The sequence below is a fragment of the Ahaetulla prasina genome, chromosome 6 (genome assembly GCF_028640845.1).
Source record: "Ahaetulla prasina isolate Xishuangbanna chromosome 6, ASM2864084v1, whole genome shotgun sequence".
Lineage (NCBI taxonomy): Eukaryota > Metazoa > Chordata > Lepidosauria > Squamata > Colubridae > Ahaetulla > Ahaetulla prasina.
In genome coordinates this window covers 25,649,468-25,668,494 of record NC_080544.1, presented here as the reverse complement: position 1 = coordinate 25,668,494, position 19,027 = coordinate 25,649,468, and the positions used below count along the sequence as shown (strand labels likewise).

At 42.1% G+C, this 19,027-nt stretch overlaps 1 protein-coding gene across 3 annotated transcripts in view; it reads left to right on the top strand.

Moving 5' to 3' along the window:
- The window catches only part of DNAJB12 (DnaJ heat shock protein family (Hsp40) member B12), a 38,085-nt gene that overhangs the window by 2,498 nt on the left and 16,560 nt on the right, over positions 1-19,027 (top strand). For all 3 annotated transcript variants that reach the window (XR_009155722.1, XM_058188268.1, XM_058188269.1), the window contains exons 2-4: positions 9,894-10,068; positions 11,279-11,424; positions 16,531-16,710. Coding sequence is in view for 2 of the 3 variants with exons in the window: in XM_058188268.1 (XP_058044251.1) it covers positions 9,894-10,068; positions 11,279-11,424; positions 16,531-16,710 (501 nt within the window). In the remaining variant the exon portion in view is untranslated. The remainder of the gene's footprint in view (positions 1-9,893; positions 10,069-11,278; positions 11,425-16,530; positions 16,711-19,027) is intronic.

Genomic DNA, 19,027 nt, shown 5'->3' with positions numbered 1-19,027 from the left:
TTCTAGTCCAACCCCCTGCTCAAGCAGGAGACCCTGTACCATTTCAGACAAATGGCTATTTAGTCATTCATTCTTCTTAAAAAGCCTCCAATAATGGAGCATTCATAACTTCTGAAGGTAACACTAATTAGTGTCTGGCGACCCTATTTCTGCCTTATCTTCTCCCTTTCCCATCTTCTTTGGCTTTCCTGCTTGATTATTCACTTTCCACTGGCTTCTTGGACCACAGTTATATTTGAGCCCTCATCCTTCAACTGAAGAGCTCTTGCTGCAAATTCTTAGTTCTTTAAATAAAGCTTTCTGTCGTAACAGTGATAAATGCAGACTTACATATCTCTGATGAACAGCTATAATAAAAACCATATAGAATATATAGATACAGAATACCACTATACCAGAAAATATTTAAATGCATTGTATAAATTCTGCCTTTCAACTTCTCAAACATCTCAGGAAAGACAGTGATGAGTGCCTCCCTCCAGAAAAAGGGCTATGCTCTGAATAGTTATTCTTTTTTTGTTAGATTTATATTCTGCCTTTAGATGAAGAGCTGAAGTTGGTGCCCTGTGAGATAGGTGTCTGGGCAGCGAGGCCCACATCGGTCAATGAGCTTCTGTGGTTAAGGGTGGACTAAAACCTAGATCCCACTTTAACCTCTAATCACATGGGCTTATATACAGTGATGGGATTCAGCAGTTCGCACCACTTTGGGAGAACTGGTTGTTAACTTTCTGAGCAGTTTGGTGAACTGGTTGTTGGAAGAAATCATTAGGACAGAGAACCGGTTGTTAAATTATTTGAATCCCACCATTGCTTATATATTGATGTTTTTTGGTCCACTGGTATTTGCAACAGCAGTTAGATTTGGCTATTACAACTCTTTAAAAAAAAATCTGAAGGCTGCTACATCCAACAATTTATTTTATGTATTTACCGAACGAGTTAGGGATCAGATTGATTATATGTTTTCCAGTCAGTTACTTTGAAATACATGATCACTTCCACTTTGATTACACTTTTTCCCCTTCCTCTCGTACCTTATTTATTCTCTTCAAATACTTACCCAGAGGGGAGTGATTTGGTGAAAATCCATCAAGCAAAATACTCCTGCCATCTTCCCACTTGTAATTATGAGAGAAGGCTCATCTACATGCAGAATTGTGTGTATTTACAAATTTTACTTGGATTGTTTGCAGTGTAAATAAACTAGGAAAGCACCATGAATTGCTATATTCTCTTTGTGGTATGTTCAGGTTTTTGGTGCTGATTCTTTGGAAGAAAATATTTTATTTTAGAAATTCGGAAGAGCTGTAGCCTCTAAAAGGATAATAGCTCGTTGAAATGAATTTTAACTGATGTGCTTTGAATGTCATAGGCTGCTATTCTGCCTTAGATTCCTGCTACCGAAGCTATTACAACAATAGGACTTAGACTTGTATGCCACTTCAGTGTGCTTTTACAGCCCATTCTAAGCAGTTTACAGAGTCAGCATATTGCCCACCCCCCACAGTCTGGGTCCTCATTTTACCGACCTCGGAAGGATGGAAGGCTGAGTCAACCTTAACTACTACAATTATTATTACTGTTTTCGAGCACATTTTTAAAACATGTGCAGTTTTATATTGATTTTTACCTAATTGAAAACTGCTCGGTTGGCAAAACAGCTACGAAGCATCGTGAAGGCTTTAATAAGACATTTTTATTATGTAAAAGTATAATTATATGTTCTGAACAAACCAAAACCAGTGTTAAAACCTTTGGAAGTAACATGTCGCACAGAGAGATTTAAAGCAATCTGATTAATCCCTTGCATAATACATTATTGCAAGATGTTTTAGAACTGGGTTTGTTTTTTTTTAAATTCACTTTCTAAGGACATGAAAACTCCTGCATTGTGCATCTCAGTCATCCTCAGAAGCAGCCTGTTAATTTAAACTTTTTGTTTGGATGCTATTTTCAATTATTGATGTTTAAAAAAAAAAAAAAAAAAAGCCTGTAGAATCTGGCATAACCAGAACTGCCTGTAGTAATGATCATAGTGCTTGGACAGGTTTAAGGTTGTGCAGATGAATATCAGAACTTGAAGCCTGCCCATTTCCAAATCAACAGACGGCGCACTATTTTCAGGAGACGTGTTTGTGGCAATGGCTGAATTTCACGAACATGTTTTCTTGCTATTTCCCATTGCAGCACAGGTAGACCTCGACTTAACAACAGTTCATTTCATGACTATTCGTATACTCAGATGTTTGAGTTTTCAGCACGCTTTTGTGCTGAAAACGCCTCGCTTATACTCGAGTATAATGCTTATACTCGAGTTTTTTCTTCTTTTTCACATTATACCGGATGGCGCAAACTTGGCGGGCTTTGCATTAGCTGAAGCCCTGCGGTGCAGTGAGAGGGCGGGGCGGGGGAGCCGTCAGCCTTCTCCGCTGAGGGAGGAGGGTTTCCCGACTGGTAGCTGCCTCATTTCCCACCCTCGGCTTATACTCGAGTCCCCAGTTTACCCCAGTTTTTTGGGGTAAAATTGGGGACCTCGGCTTATACTCGGATCGGCTTATATTCGAGTATATACGGTATTCAAAGCTACAACTACCCTGAAAAAAGTGACTTATGACCATTTTTCACACTTACAACCGTTGCAGCATCCCCATGGTCACGTGGTCAAAATTCAGATGTTTGGCAATTGACTCCTTTATGATGGTTGCAGGGTCATGGGGTCATCTTTTGTGACCTTCCGACAAGCAAAAGTCAATGCCAAGTTCACTTAACAACCCTGTAACTAACTTTTTTTTAAATTTGCATTTATATCCCGCCCTTCTCCGAAGACTCAGGGCGGCTTACACTGTGTTAAGCAATAGTCTTCATCCATTTGTATATTATATACGAAGTCAACTTATTGCCCCCAACAATCTGGGTGTTGTGTCTTGCCCGCCCTCAGAGCAGCCGGGGCCTTCTTACCTGCTCCCAAACACTGAGGAATGTATGCCTCCCGGTCCCAGTCCTGGCTCCATGCCCAGACAAACTGCAGAAGAAGGAGCACCTCCCGGCCCCAGCCCTGACTCCATGCCCAGGCAAACGGAGCAGCTAGACCCCTCCCCCTCCTCCACAGCATGTGAGCCTGAGGAGGGTTTATTACCAACAGCTGATTGGTGTGACCCTCGCATCAGAAGATTGGATAGGCGGAGGCAACAGAGGGAAGGGAGGGGCAGGCCTTAATGAGTGCTGAGTCATGGAGCCACACCCCATGGCCTATATAAAGGATCTGCTTTCTGGCAGTCTCTGAGTCAGGCAAAAGTCGAACTTATCTTGCTGAAGTCACTCACTGGTCTCCTGCCTTCTCTGAGGACTTTGCTAGGACTTTGGGCAGAGCTGCAGAGGCAAGCCTGATTCGGATTTCCCTGACCCGGCCGTCAGCGGAGGAGTGGGACACGACACTGGGTCCTCATTTTACCTACCTTATAAAGGATGGAAGGCTGAGTCAACCTCGGGCCTATTGGGATTTGAACCTGCAGTAATTGCAAGCAGCTGCTGTTAATAACAGACTGTCTTAGCAGTCTGAGCCACCAGAGGCCCTTAACAACAGCAGTGATTCACTAGGGCAAGAAAGGTTGTAAAGTGGTGGGGAAACTCACTTAACAAATGGCTTACTTAGCCACTGAAATTTTGGGCTCAAAATTGTAAGTTCTAGACCATACTTAAGAATAGTCTCACCTACAGTAAAAAGTAAAGGTTCCCCTCGCACATATGTGCTAGTCATTCCCGACTCTAGGGGGCGGTGCTCATCTCCGTTTCAAAGCCGAAGAGCCAGTGCTGTCCGAAGACGTCTCCGTGGTCATGTGGCCGGCATGACTAAATGCCAAAGGCGCACGGAACACTGTGACCTTCCCACCAAAGGTGGTCCCTATTTTTCTACTTGCCATTTTTACGTGCTTTTCGAACTGCTAGGTTGGCAGAAGCTGGGACAAGTAACAGGAGCTCACCCCGTTACGCGGCCCTAGGGATTCGAACCGCTGAACTGCCGACCTTTTGATCTACAAGCTTAGCCACTGAGCCACCCTGACACCTATAATACATAGCACCTGAGGGTAGAACAAGAAGCAATGGGTGGAAACTGATCAAAGAAAGAAGCAACTTAGAACTAAGGAGAAATTTCCTGACAGTTAGAACAATTAATAAGTGGAACGACTTGCCTGCAGAAGTTGTGAATGCTCCAACACTGGAAATTTTTAAGAAAATGTTGGATAACCATCTGACTGAGATGGTGTAGGGTTCCTGCCTAGGCAGGGGGTTGGACTAGAAGGCCTCCAAGGTCCCTTCCAACTCTGTTGTTATGTTATGTTATGTTAACATAGCACCAATTGAGACATTACTCAGTCACCGAGTCTCAGCTGTCCCTTTCATGCAATAGCAACAGGTGATGTTCCAAAAAGGAGGGAACTGTGTTTCTTGCCAGTTCACATTATTAGCCCTCATTATGAGCGGTGCAGTGACCTAGAGGTGGAGCTCTCGTCTCACAATCAGGAGGCTGTGAGCTTGATCCTAGGTAGCAGCAGATATTTCTGTCCATGGGCACAATGAGTAAATATCAGCTGCAAACTCTGCATTGGCGACAGGAAGGGCATCCGGCCAGTAAACACTTAGCTCCATTCAGTTGCCCCGACTCCACCCCAAAGCAAGGGATTATGGGGTCATCGAAAGACAAACATTAAACCTGTGAGACACTGGCCCTTCAATCCTCAAGTCCTCTTCTGATCCATATACAAGTAGTTCTTGAGTTACGGCCATTTGTTCAGCAAAGGGCCAGGCTAGGTGTGCTTGGTCAGCAAAGGGGACAGGAAAATGGTAAAGATCAGCTGGGGTGGCAGAGCGCAGGGAGGCATGGGCCTTGGAGTGCAGGCTGTTCTGGTGGAGGGGCTGCATCTAAGTCACTGCACTACAGTGTTGGGGTAGCCAGGGCTTCCCAGGAGGGCTGCAGCTTCACATTGCAATGCGGATCAGAGGCTCCTTGTAACTCCAGAGCTGCAGTTTGCCAAGAAGCTCTTGGACCACAGTTAGGCGAGGAACCTCTGAGCCAGGTTGTGGCCCTTAGGGGGAGATGCAGGACGGCCCAAAAGGTCAGAGATAGGAGTGAATAGGGGATGGAGGGGAGTTGAAGAGGAGGCAGTCCCTTACCTTAAATGAACTGAGTCTCAAGGCTCAGAGGGGCCAAGCCAAAAATGGCTTGGATTGGCGTGGATCCTCGGCTAATGGCCAGTGTGATTTGGTTTACGGCAGCAACAGGGAGTGCCAGGATCACTGTCATTAGGGAATGCAGTCATGTGATGTCATACATTATGATTGTATCACTTTAATCATGGGAATTCCGTGCCATTGTAACTTGAGGACTATATCGAAAGGGAGGGAGAAATAGAGGATTCTTACGACAGTGGTGCTCCAGATCTCTTAATGACTGTTTCCAGCAAGCTCATATGGGCATTAAGTAGCATTACAGACAAGGTGGCATTTTGTGGCCGCCAATCTAAAACTAATGACTTTTAAAACGGTGTTCTAAATCTTCACAGAAACGGTTAGATGCCCTGGTTATTTCCTTCCCAAGCTTAAAGCATCAAACTGTGAATAAGAAAGTGGCAAGCTTTTTTTTTTTTCATGACATTGTGCCACCTTTAGCTGATCTGCATATGCTTGTTGCTTAGCAAAGGACGGACTAGCATATCTTGCTGGAAATGTTGTTGAGTAGCCCTTTGGAGTATGGTAATACCTACAGTGGTGCAGTGGACACAATAAGTAGAAAATAACCCAGGAAGGATACAAAACAGTGTCAGTTATTTCAAGTCACCGCAGGAGAGTTGCTGTAGACCAGGGGTCTTCAACCTTGGCAACTTTAAGACTTGTGGACTTCAACTCCCAGAAGCTGGCTGAGGAATTCTGGGAGTTGAAGTCCACAAGTCTTAAAGTTGCCCAGGTTGAAGATCCCTGCCATTGACAAATCAAACTGCACAACTTGTGTTCCATCTGGTTTTTAATCGTACGATAGACTTGTTGGGAAAAGTCACGAGGGCCAAGTGCATTTTATGATAGTTTCACTCCTTTTAGCCAGGGAGTATTGTTAGTTGTGTAAAAGTATGTTGGAATTGTAATTCAGAAGCATATAGAAAACTGCAGCCTTCCCTATCCCTGCCATAGTATCATAACTCTGTTGGAAGGATTAACGATGAATGGTTCGCCTACAGCAGGCTCTCTAAATTCAAAACATACCACTTAGTTTAAGTGGATCAGGTGCTACGAAGTGGGGGGAAATACTCTCTCTTAAAACTCTGGAAAATCATAGCCAATCCAAATGGACAAAACTAAACGATCTGTCTCCAAATAAAGCCATTTCATAGAGACTGGCTCGGCTTTTGGTTTATAATGTTAACCAGAGCCCATGACTATTATTATCGTTCTCCAATTAATAGGGGAAAATGAATTTTTAAAATTGTTTTAATTGCTGTCTTTGAATATGGCTCTGCAAGGACATTAATGTTACGGCAAAGCTGTATTGGAATGGGGCTGTTATAAACTCTTGAGATTCACGTTCTTTGCCAAAGTGGAATTAAAGTTCTAAAATTCATCAATATTACATCAGGTCTTTGTGCATTTAGAGAGCTGGCAGCCGCTGAGGTTTTGGAAATGGATGTAGCTAATATTCCCTCTGCAATTATCCCATTAGATGCACTCTCTTTTTTCCCTTTATTTAAAACATTCTGCATGTAGCCTATAAAAATCCGGACAACCACTAGATCGGTGATGGTGAACCTATGGCACGCGTGCCACAGGTGGCACGTGTAGCCATATAGGTGGGCACACAAGCTCAGCTCTGGCACGCATGTGCACACTGGGCAGCTGATTTTTGGGCCTTCTGGGCCTACCAGAAGTAGGGAAACAGGCTGTTTCCTGCCTCTGGAGGTTCTCGGGGTGGTGGTGGTCCATTTTTTCTCTCTCCCCAGGCTTCAGAGCCTTTCTAGGAGTCTGGGGAGAGCGAAAACGGCCTTCCCCACCCCCCAGAGGCCAAAACAGCCCATTTGCCACCTTTTGGTCCCACATAAAATTATGGGTGTGGGCACCCGTGCACGACACCCCTCCACCCACTCTTGGCACGTGATGGCAAAAAGGTTAGCAATCACTGCACTAGATGGTAGCATGGAGATACAGAAGACTCATTGTTGCTTTCTAGTGGCTAGTCAGATTTTTGCCACCCAGATAAGTGTCTTCTGTGTCCCTCTAACCCAGGGGTCTGCAACCTTAAACACTCAAAGAGCCATTTGGACCCGTTTCCCACAGAAAAGGAAACACTAGGAGCCACAAAACCCTTCCCGTGCCTGGCTATTTTTTGAGCGGCCACAAAACTAGCATATGCAGTTGAATTAAACATTCTGTTTTCTTCTGAAACTTTTCTTTTCTTGGATTTATCCATGGTTGGCCTACTAGGGCTTGAAAAACTCAATAAATCGCGTGCCGGCGAGTTTTGCACATTGGTAGTTGTGACACATATTTTGAGTGACGGAGCCACAGCCGAGGGGTGAAAGAGCCACATGCGGCTCTAGAGCCGCAGGTTGCTGACCCCTGCGCTAACCGTTTCTATGGTATTGAAACAACTGTTTCTAAGGTCTACTCATAACATTAAACCAGAATATAATTAGTTTCTGATGTGATGGGAATTCACCCTTGATATTTTAGTGTTTTTATGTTTTGTTCAAAGAAATGTGGTTTCAAAGATCCTGATGACTATGTATAAACTCAACATAATTCTTGTCATGAAGTAGGATAAGTGAGGATCTTACCAGCAGTATTAATTTAGGTGTTCTGTTTGTTGCTGAATACTAGTTGCTTATTTGTTCTGATTTCCTGTTTTTAATATGCATTTTTTTTATTGATTTAAAAATGTATGTTACTTATCTTAAACACATTTCTAGCAGCTAACTCCCTGTCTGCAAAAACCCTGGTATAATAAAAATCACATAAAATACTAGGCAGAACTAAAATATTTGTAAGAATTAAATGACTATATGTTAACGTGTTATACAATTTTAATTCTGGAAGGTGTGCCATTTCAAGAATAGAATAGAATAGAATAGAATAGAATAGAATAGAATAGAATAGAATAGAATAGAATAGAATAGAACAGAGAATGAGAATGAGAATGCAGCTGCGCGGGTGATAGAGGGAGCCCCTCATGGCTCCCGTGTTACACCTATCCTGCGCAGACTGCACTGGCTACCTGTGGCCTTCCGGGTGCGCTTCAAGGTGCTGGTGACAATCTTTAAAGCGCTCCATGGCATAGGGCCGGGCTATTTACGGGACCGCCTACTGCTACCAAATACCTCTCACCATGCGCCTCACAGAGAGGGACTCCTCAGGTGCCGTCAGCTAGGCAGTGCCGTCTGGCGACACCAGGAAGGGCCTTCTGTGGGGGCTCACCCTCTGGAACGAACTCCTCCAGGACTTCGCCAACTTCCGGACCTCCGAACCTTTCGTCGCGAGCTTAAAACACACTTATTTATCTGCGCGGGACTGGATTAGATTTTAAAGTTATGGGTTTTAAGGGGTTTTTATTATTTATACTATTTTAAATTTGGGGCAATAGAATAAGTTTTTTAATTGTTTTTTAATCTGTATTTATATGTATTTTAACTGCCTGTGAACCGCCCTGAGTCCTTAGGGAGATAGGGCGGTATATAAATTTGAAAAATAAATAAAATAAATAAATAAATGAGAATGGGATTAGAATAGAATAGAATAGAATAGAATAGAATAGAATAGAATAGAATAGAATAGAATAGAGAATGGGAATAGAATAGAATAGAATAGAATAGAATAGAATAGAATAGAATAGGGAATGGGAATAGAATAGAATAGAGAATGGGAATGGGAATAGAATAGAATAGGGAATGGGAATGGGAATAGAATAGAATAGAATAGAATAGGGAATGGGAATAGAATAGAATAGAATAGAATAGAATAGAATAGAATAGAATAGAACAGAATAGGGAATGGGAATAGAATAGAATAGAGAATGAGAATGGGAATAGAATAGACTAGACTAGACTAGGGAATGGGAATGGGAATGGGAATGGGAATGGAATGGAATAGAATAGAATAGAATAGAATAGAATAGAATAGAATTTTTTATTGGCCAAGTTTGGACACACAAGGAATTTGTCTTGGTGTATATGCTCTCAGTGTACATAAAAGAAAATATATGTTCATTAAGATATGTACCTTATGATATAAGGTACTTAATGATAGTCATAAAGTACAAATAAGCAATCAGGAAACAATATCAGTATAAATCGTAAGGATACAAGCAACAAAGTTACAGTCATAAGTGGGAGGAGATGTGTGATAGGAACAATGAGAAGATTAATAGTAGTGCAGATTTAGTAAATAGTTTGACAGTGTTGAGGGAATTATTTGTTTAGCAGAGTGATGGCGTTTGGGAAGAAACTGTTCTTGTGTCTAGTTGTTCTGGTGTGCAGTGCTCTGTAGCGTCATTTTGAGGGTAAGAGTTGAAACAGTTTATGTCCAGGATGTGAGGGGTCTGTGAATATTTTCACAACCCTCTTAAGGGTATCGGAAAGCAATCTTTCTTTTTTGAGTTTCTAATGTTTTCCAATATATCTTGAAATCTGCCCATGAATATCATGCACTTTTTTCACTTGCTACTCAAAAAAGAAATGGAGAAACTTCTGGAAGAAACCGAACAAAAGCTTAAGGAATGGTTGATAGGTTGTAATGAAAAGATTTGTCAATGAGAACGAGAACATTTGGCAATGACTGGGGGGGGGGAGAAAAAAAACATAAATTTGTGAGAATGGAATCGCTGGATCTATGCTGAACGTTTTTCTTTGTAGCACTGTTGGACTCGCTCACCAAGAGCAAACAGTCAGCCGATGACCATTCGCAGCCCAAGGAATCCTACAACCTCGGCAGTCAAAAAAGGACCGAGGATTTTGCTTCGGCCAATGGAGAAGCCGGGGGTGATACCAGCAAAGGTTACACTCAGGATCAAGTAGATGCAGTGAAGAGGTAAGCCTTGGTTAAGATTCTGACCAACAGACCACACTTACAATCATAGAACAAACTTGTCGGTTGTAGTTGGAAGAGCAACTGTGGACTGTAGCCAGTGGTAGGATTCAAGTAATTTAACAACCGGTTCTCTGCCCTAATGATTTCTTCCAACAACCAGTTTGCCAAACTGCTCAGACAGTTTAACAACCGGTTCTCCCGAAGTGGCGCGAACTGGCTGAATCCCACCTACTGGATTTCACGGCAAACTCATAGAATAGACTACTTTATTTGGCCGAATGTGATTAGACGCACAAGGAATTTGTGTCTGCAGTGCAGAAGCTCTCAGCGCACATACAAAACAACAGAGTAATAATGATGATACCAAAAAGAGAAGATAGCAGAAAAGATGAGGTGGTTAAAAATGCAGCCGTACTAAATGGGTAAATTATACACAAGGCAGTAATGCATATGGATCAACAGCAGCCTCAGTCTTTGGGTAAAGACCAACTGGTTAAATGTTTGTTCCCTAAAAATGATTTGTTTGGCTTCTTATAATTTGCTTTTTTAAATTACAATCAATGTGGCTTGAAGTGGAACAATACACTGCTGTTATAGAAAATAATAATTTCAGTGGTTTTTTAAATCTAGATTTGGGAGAGGGGGATTACCGTATTTTTTTAGAGTATAAAACGCAACTTTCCCCCCCCCTAAAAGAGGGTAAAAATTTGGGTCATCTTATACACCAAATGTAGCCCCGCCCAACCTCTCAAATGGAGGTTTCAAAGGCTGAAAAAAAAAAAAGCAAAGCACAGAGCTCACAAGCAAGGAACCTGTTGCTAAAATTCACCCCTGGGAACAGCTGATTGGGAGTATTCCGGGAGACCGATCCAACCGCCAATGAGCTTTTTTCTTATTTTCCTCCCCAAAAACTAAGGTGCGTCTTATACTCCGGTGCATCTTGTACTCCAAAAAATACGGTATGTCTAAAAGGTTGTTGTATTTTTAAAGCTTTCCTCTTCTGCTTACCTTTAAAATAATACAGGTGTGTGCCACTTGAGGGCACCGTTTTCACAGGCTTGAGTCTGATCTTCGGTCCAATATTTGGGTTCTATCCAGCAGAGGGAAGTAAGGGACTGGACTGCTGTGAGTTTTAATTCAGGAGAAGCAGAACCTGCAATTTTAAATAGATTGTCAAATGAGGTGTTTCATCTGTCTTTTCAACTTTTAGGGTGAAACAATGTAAAGACTATTATGAAATTTTGGGCGTCAGCAGGGATGCCTCTGATGAGGATCTGAAAAAGGCCTACCGGAAACTAGCTCTAAAATTTCATCCTGATAAAAATCACGCACCAGGTGCCACAGAAGCATTTAAAGGTAAAAAAAACCAACCCTTTTTCTTCCAGGAGGGGCATCTCTTTGCACCCTGAAAATTGTACCTTTTAGTGATGGAAGTCCCCCAAAGGGGGCTGTTGTTGGTTTGTAATCATTCAAAGGGAAGTGGGAAGGGCCTCTTGCTGTGTTAAATGCTCTTAAAACTCAAGTAAAAAGTTGGAAAATAAATTACATGTGATTATTCACTTTATGCATTTGATACAGAGACTTCTCAATCACTTTTTATAGCTGCTGCAAGACAGGGTAGCAAACAAAGCCTATGAATGGGTTGGTGGCATTTATTGAAATCCCTGCGTGCATAATTAAATGAAGAGCCGGACTTATCGATGTGCTTAAAAGAAACAAATACCCAACTGATTAAAAGTTTTATCTCTGTGCTAAAGGCAAGCACATGAAGACTGCTATCTGATACTCCCTTCTCCCTGAGTTAAGCTCCATTGCAAATTGAGATGTCTTCTTTCTAAAGAGATGATGAAAGACACTCAGTATGGCTACAGTCTTAGGTGCATTTAGATTTACGTATAAGCATAGGACCCGGAATGTGCTTGTCATAAAGTGTCAATCAATCTGAATATATCCTGAACACATGGGATTTTTTTGTCTGAAAAGTTACATATGGGTTTATGGTGCCCAATGCTGTAACAATTAAGATTATGCCTAAATATTAAAATGCTGAAATGATCCCTCCGTGATCTTCATACTTAATTAGTGTCTTGGATTGCAATTAGAAATTAATGATTGAATTCAAACACCGCTTCAAAACTGAGCGTTTTTATTTCAGTTTGTCACCTGAGCAAAATATATATATTTTTTTCCAAGCTGAAACTACTATTTTTGTTTCTTTGTTTGCTTTCAGTCTAACGCACCTCACTGGGTTATTGCGGGAAAAATACGAAGACGAAGGCATGTTGACATGTTCACCACCTTGAGTTATTTGTAAAATAATAAAGATGGCTAAGGCGGAACTGAACTTAAAACTTTATGTCTCCTGCTTTCTAGCCTGGTGCCTTAACCATTAGACAAGTGATGCCGAACCTTTTAGACACGAACTGCCCAAACTGCGGGTGCGCGCATGCACGAATGCACACAGACACACAAACGTGGGCAGACATGCGCATGCGTGAATATGAGCGCACACATGCATGGACATGCGCGCATGCGCAGCAGAGACCCAAAGACCAGCTGGCCAGCAGGAGGCAGGGCATCCCAATTCCCAGAAGTGATCTTTTTCTTTCGTGAGTTTCTGTTTTGTCGTTTGCAGGGAAACCTAAGCTCATGAAAGAAACCGCCACGGAGATCTGACCTGAGGTGATGGTACTCATGCCAGCAGAGAGGGCTCTGCGTGCCACCTCTGGCATGCGTGCCATAGGTTCGCCATCACGGCACTAGACCAAACTGGCTGTACTTTTTGAGTAATAATACTGAAGGGTTAATTGCAGCTGTGAAATTGGGAAGCTGTATTAGGATTTGGATCACAACACTGTACTTATTTGTTATCTTTTACATTATGGGCTAGGTCTAGGGCTAAGAATGGAATGGGATGGGATGGGATCAGGGGTGAAATCCAGCAGGTTCTGACAAGTTCTGGAGAACTGGTAGTGGAAATTTTGAGTAGTTCAGAGAACCGGCAAATACCACCTCTGGCTGGTCCCAGAGGGGGGTGGGAATGGAGATTTTGCAATATCCTTCCCCCAGGTGTGCGGAGGGAATGGGGATTTTGCAGTATCCTTCCCCTGCCACACCCACCAAGCCACACCACGCCCACCAAGCCACGCCCACATAACTGGTAGTAAAACAAAATTGGATTTCACTACTGGATGGGATGAGTGGGATGGGATAGGATAGGATAGATAGGATTCTTTATTGGCCAAGTGTGATAAGACACACAAGGAATTTGTCTCGGGTGAATAAGCTCTTTGTACATGCAAAGTAATAATAATCATAATAATGATACCAATAAGAAAGCTAGTCAAAAAAAATGAGAAAAATAATAGTAATACAGCCATACTACAGCGGGAAATATACCTGGACATAAGATTTAGGCTTAGCTTCCAACTCTTCTTAGTTGGAATCAGATTAAAACTGTTCTTGTCTAGACATCCACAGTATATCTAGCACAAAACTAACACTACATGGGTTTCTTCATTTGTAGACTTTAAATTATTATGTTTAATGAAGGGTTTTCCAAGATCCATATATCACAACTGTGATGTATGAACTAAATAACACTTTAGCCTCCTTTTACTGGACCATCTTCCAGGAGTTTATCTTTAGCTAAGCATGTTTTATTCCTCTTGTTTAATCTTCCGAGAGTTTAGTATTCTCTCTCTGGAGATGCCTTGGTTAATGTTTTTCAGTCACTCATGGCAGTTGATCCTTTAATTTTCCATTTTGCAGTGCCAGATGATAATGGTGTTATTTTTACATTTTAGACCTTGCTTAAATTAATCATGCTTCTTCATTTTGCAGAGTAAACCCATGTAAGCCAAATTCAGCATATAGATAGTTTCAGCATCTTTTAAATAGCTGTATTGTTAATAAATTACAAGAGTGCAAGAATGCACCTAGCTTTGATAACATGGAAATATTATACTTTTACATTTTTAGCACATTGTCTTTTGAAGTTTCAGGATTTTGTTCCCCTTTAGAATTCCTTTTCAGTTAAACCATAGCCTTGATCAGTCAGGCAAAGAAAATGAATATGTCTTAACACTCCATTGAAAACCATTAGACCAAACATGAGATGAGTACACACCAAATTTAGCCATATTTCTCAAAGATAATCTTGTTCTTTTTCATCAAATATTACATTGACGTTCCTTCACACAGGTCCTTAGTCCCTGGCATATGTCATGTTGTTTGTTTTTAACTTTTGTGGTTATAATTTATTGCCAATTTATTCCTCTTCTGGTCATGCCTTTTTTTGTAATGCTGTGAAAACTGTCAGGTTTTTTGCAATATTGTGCTTAATCATGATAGCATAAGTCTGAACGTCTGATAATTATGGATGGGAACTGAAGTCAAGGACAGTGCCCTGTAAATGGGAAAATTAATTTGAGGAATAAAAATATTAGATATAATTTAGAAGAAATATAATTTATATTAGCAATGAACCTGAAATCAAAGCAAACAACAGCAACAATATGATTACACAGATGAATTGGGATTTGGCCATTGTATTTTTCCATGATAATAGTAATGTTGATGGTAGCTTCTGTGCCTCAACTAATTATAAATGTTTTATTCACCCTGAGTTCATTTCCATTGCTTCACAATTCTTGCCATTTACTTTGCTCCCTAGCTGTTTTCTGTTAACTTGCATTTCTAGTTATTCTGAGATGAAGGTATTTCCTAGAATAATTTTTCCAAAGAAGAATATTAAAGAAATCATAGGGATGCAACCAAATTGAAAGGTCGGTAGCAAAGGAAGGGAAAGTAAGCATCAAAAAGAGAAGCGTGAATAAAATGCAAGGGTTTAGTGTGAATCTTCATTAATCGTACTTAAATCCCGTTGGAATCAGTGTGTAGATTTCCTCCCCCATGTATTTTGTACTTGATTCCCAATGATTGGTTCAGTCTAGGTCCTATATTAAGCTGTGTTTCATTTCGTTTCTGAGGAGCTGCCTTTTTAAAGATTCATCAAAAGCCAGTTCATGCTATAAGGTTGCATTTTTAACCAGTATTCATTTTGGGATACATATATCATGAGTCTCGAGCCAAGCTTCAAAAGAAATCCAATTAATTATTAAGAGCTTCATGTCTGCACGTTCCCAAGTGAAGCCAGCTCTGACCCTACGTAATTTACACTTCAGTTATGACCCCGTTTCCCCCCCCCCCCAGGGTGTGTCATCAATCAGCAAAGGAGCAATTTCGAGGGTTGTAGAGGTCACTCCCCTCTGCTGCTGTAGGTAACCCTGGGATACAGCCTTGAGAGAGATAAATGTGAAATGTGCATCTGTCTTTGGCTGCTGTGCCATTTCCCTGGTTTCCCATCCCACCCCCCCTTCAGCCTATGGCAACTCGAGAGCCGGCCAGGGATGTTTTGCGAGTTGACAACAGCTTTGTATAATGTATAAATTATTGGCAGGACCACTAGAGAAATCATGTCGCTCGGTTGCCTGGACCTCAACTTTAATAGTATGGCAAAGACTTGTGAGAAAGTTTCAGACCTCCCAATCCATAGTTGCAGCCTGAAAATAATTGGAACCTGCTTGCAATCTAATGTTAAACAACAGACGAGAAATAATACTGTGCAGCACTAATCACCTGATAAGTGCAGTGGTCACGTGACAAAATGAACATTTGAATAAAAGCTCCAGACCATAGTCAGAAAATCCAGTCTTTGCACCAGCGATGCAGTCTTTCTTTCCTCTACTTTTTCCCTTGGAAATATCCTTTTATGGAACAAGTTGAACTGAGTTTCAGAAAAAGGATGGGATGTGCTTATCATTATTTATAATTCAAACGGTTTCTTAGGTTCTCAAGACATGTGATGTAAATTCAGTAATCTTTCCTCTAGAAGTAGGATGAACGTCTTCAGAACGCTAGAGCAGGGGTCTCCAACCTTGGTCCCTTTAAGATTTGTGGACTTCAACTCCCAGAGTTCCTCAGCCAGGTTTGCTTTGCTGGCTGAGGGACTCTGGGAGTTGAAGTCCACAAGTCTTAAAGGGACCAAGGTTGGAGACCCTTGCGCTAGAGGCCACAGGCTGAAAGAAATGGTGTTGTGGGTGATGGATTTGAATGTAAGGTGGGACATGCTGGACATTTCTTGATTTGTTCCCTCATAATATGAGCTGTGGGGGCGCAGTACTGCAGGCTACTTCTGCTGATCACTGGCTGCCAGCAGTTTGGCAGTTCAAATCTCACCAGGCTCAAGGTTGATTCAGCCTTCCATCCTTCCAAGGTGGGGAAAATGAGGACCCAGATCATTGGGGGCAAGAGGCTGACTCTGTAAACCACTTAGAGAAGGCTGGAAAGCACCGTGAAGCGGTATATAAGTCTTAATTGCTATTGCTATAATCACCATTAACACCTTAGCTATTGCCAAGGGAACGACGATGACGATTTCCTTTCTTCCTTACATTTTAGCCATTGGGAATGCATACGCGGTCTTGAGCAATCCAGAGAAAAGGAAACAGTATGACCAGTTTGGAGATGCCAAAGTCAGCTCTACGCGACATGGTCACGCGGACTTCAACCGAGGCTTTGAGGCAGATATTTCTCCAGAAGATCTCTTCAATATGTTCTTTGGTGGTGGTTTTCCCTCTAGTAAGTCATGGATGTTACGTGCCCGGCTGACAAAGGAAAGGCTGTAAGGGAAAGGGGGTACCTCGGAGTTGGCTTTTCTCCTGTTTCCTCAAGGAGGAAAATCCAAGATGGAAGACTGGCTCATTTGTTATGCCAGAGGAAACAGTTCTCATTGAAAGATCTAGGCCAGCCTTTCTTTGACAGGGCAGTCTTTCTTAAACTTCCTTAAAATTATAACGGGACTTTGACAATGTATTTAACAAAAATATATGTGTGTGTCTCCTGTCATCCATCATCAACCAGCTCATGGGTCTATCCAGTCGTGGGATTCAAATAATTTGACAACCGGTTCTCTGCCCTAATGATTTCTTCCAACAACTAGTTCGCCAAACTGCTCACAAAGTTAACAACTGGTTCTTCCGAAGTGATGCGAACTGGCTGAATCCCACCACTGGGTCTATCCAGCTGGACATGATGGGAGTTGCAACCTCCAAAAGATTGTCCATGTGTGTGGGCGGGTGTTGACTTAGGTCTATAACGCTATGAAAGTTTCTAATAGGTTTCAGATGCTGGACAAATAACAATACTGTTAGAAAAATGGTTATCAGAGATAAAATCAGAGTCTTAAGGCCGTGGGTCAGGTTGCATGAACATTTGGAGAAGAGAAGTATTTTAAAGTTACTTTCTGTTCCTCGGGGCCCAGACATTGAGAATGTAACCTGATCTAAGTGTCTTCAGGCTAGTAGCGGACGTGCAGCGATAGGCAGGAAAGGGCTCCTGTTGGGTGAGTTCTGTGCTTTGCTATGGAGAAGGAACATTCCATTCCTCACACTGTTAAAGCATCAGTTGAGAAAAAGAAAAGCTTTTTTGCTGACTTGAGCTTTCTTCTAATCCCACCTAAGAGGATGGGTGATCACCTTTTCGGGGATCTAGAAGGCATCTTTCTGTGGATAAAATTGTCTAGACTAGGGGTCTCCAACTTTGGCAACTTTCAGACCTGTGGACTTCAGTTCCCAGAATTCCTCAGCCAGCTTTGCAAAGCTGGCTGAGGAATTCTGGGAATTGAAGTCCACAGGTCTTAAAGTTGCCAAAGTTGGAGACCCCTAGTCTAGAACACTGGTTTGGGTGGTAGAGACCAATTGAGGTTGCCTTCTTGTAGCATGTAGCTCAGCTTGCTGGTTCGCTTGAGTTGTTTGGAACAATTTGCTAATGCTTTTGATCGCAATTGAATGGAAATAACAGAAGGAGAAAAAAAAAATTCAGGATCTTGCAAACTTTATATACCCTTATGTGGAAATCTAAGCCATGATGCAAAATGTCCTCTTTTGATGTTGGTGAACAACCCTCACGTTTTGTACCGAGATTCAGTATTGGAGCTTTTATCGACATTGACGCAGAGAAAAAGTTCCACTCTTTCAAATGATGTACCACAATGGTTTTCCAGTTTCCGCCCCCCGAATCATAATACTAATCCACCAAAAAAAAATTACTTGTTGAACAGCAATGTAGATTTACGTTCAACGTCCCAAGTAATCCACAAAGGTGTGTTTTGTGAGTTACACACACACACGCACGCACGCACGCACGCACACCTTTGAGCATTTTTATAACCAGAATTGCCGGCAACTCGGGAATTGCATGTGTCCGTAAGCTTGTGGCTGTGTGCAGATTTCAGCTTCAGAATCACCTTGAAAACTAAGCCCAGCATCCAGATAATATTCTTTGACTTTCCGCTATCCACATCGATGACCATCTAACCTGTTGATAACTTTTTGTGGGCTCCCACCTTCCATCCCAGCAGGTTGCCATGCTCTCTCCTAAACATTTATTACCTGCACGGCATGCCTTGGCTTGGCAGTTGAAAGCATTGAACGCCCATTAAAACAGGAACCACTTCTAGAGCAGCACTATTGTGAGAGATTCGCGGATAGATAGCTAACTGAGCGGGGAGAAATTTCCAGGAGGAGGGCTGTCCCGACTTTACCAATTAAAACTTTGCTTTATTGAGTTCTGTCCGGCTTATTGGTTTTTATTTTTTAGTGGAGCGAAGGGTCAAGGAGGAGATGTGGACATCACTGGTCCACTCCAAGTGAGGGGAAAGGGAAGGGAGGATCCGGCAGCTAAGCGAATAAAAGGAAAGGAATAAAACAATAGCAACTCAAATCTGCAGGTTTTCGAGAAGTGAGGAAGGGGTTTCCTGAGAGGCTGGGGGGCATACTTACCTGAGTCTCCCTGGCAGGCTCCACCTTTAATAGAGAGCCCAAAGGAAGAAGACGCTGCGATTACAACATCTCGGTCCGCAACAGAAAGCCTCCGAGAGTGGTGGAGCCTACTTGGA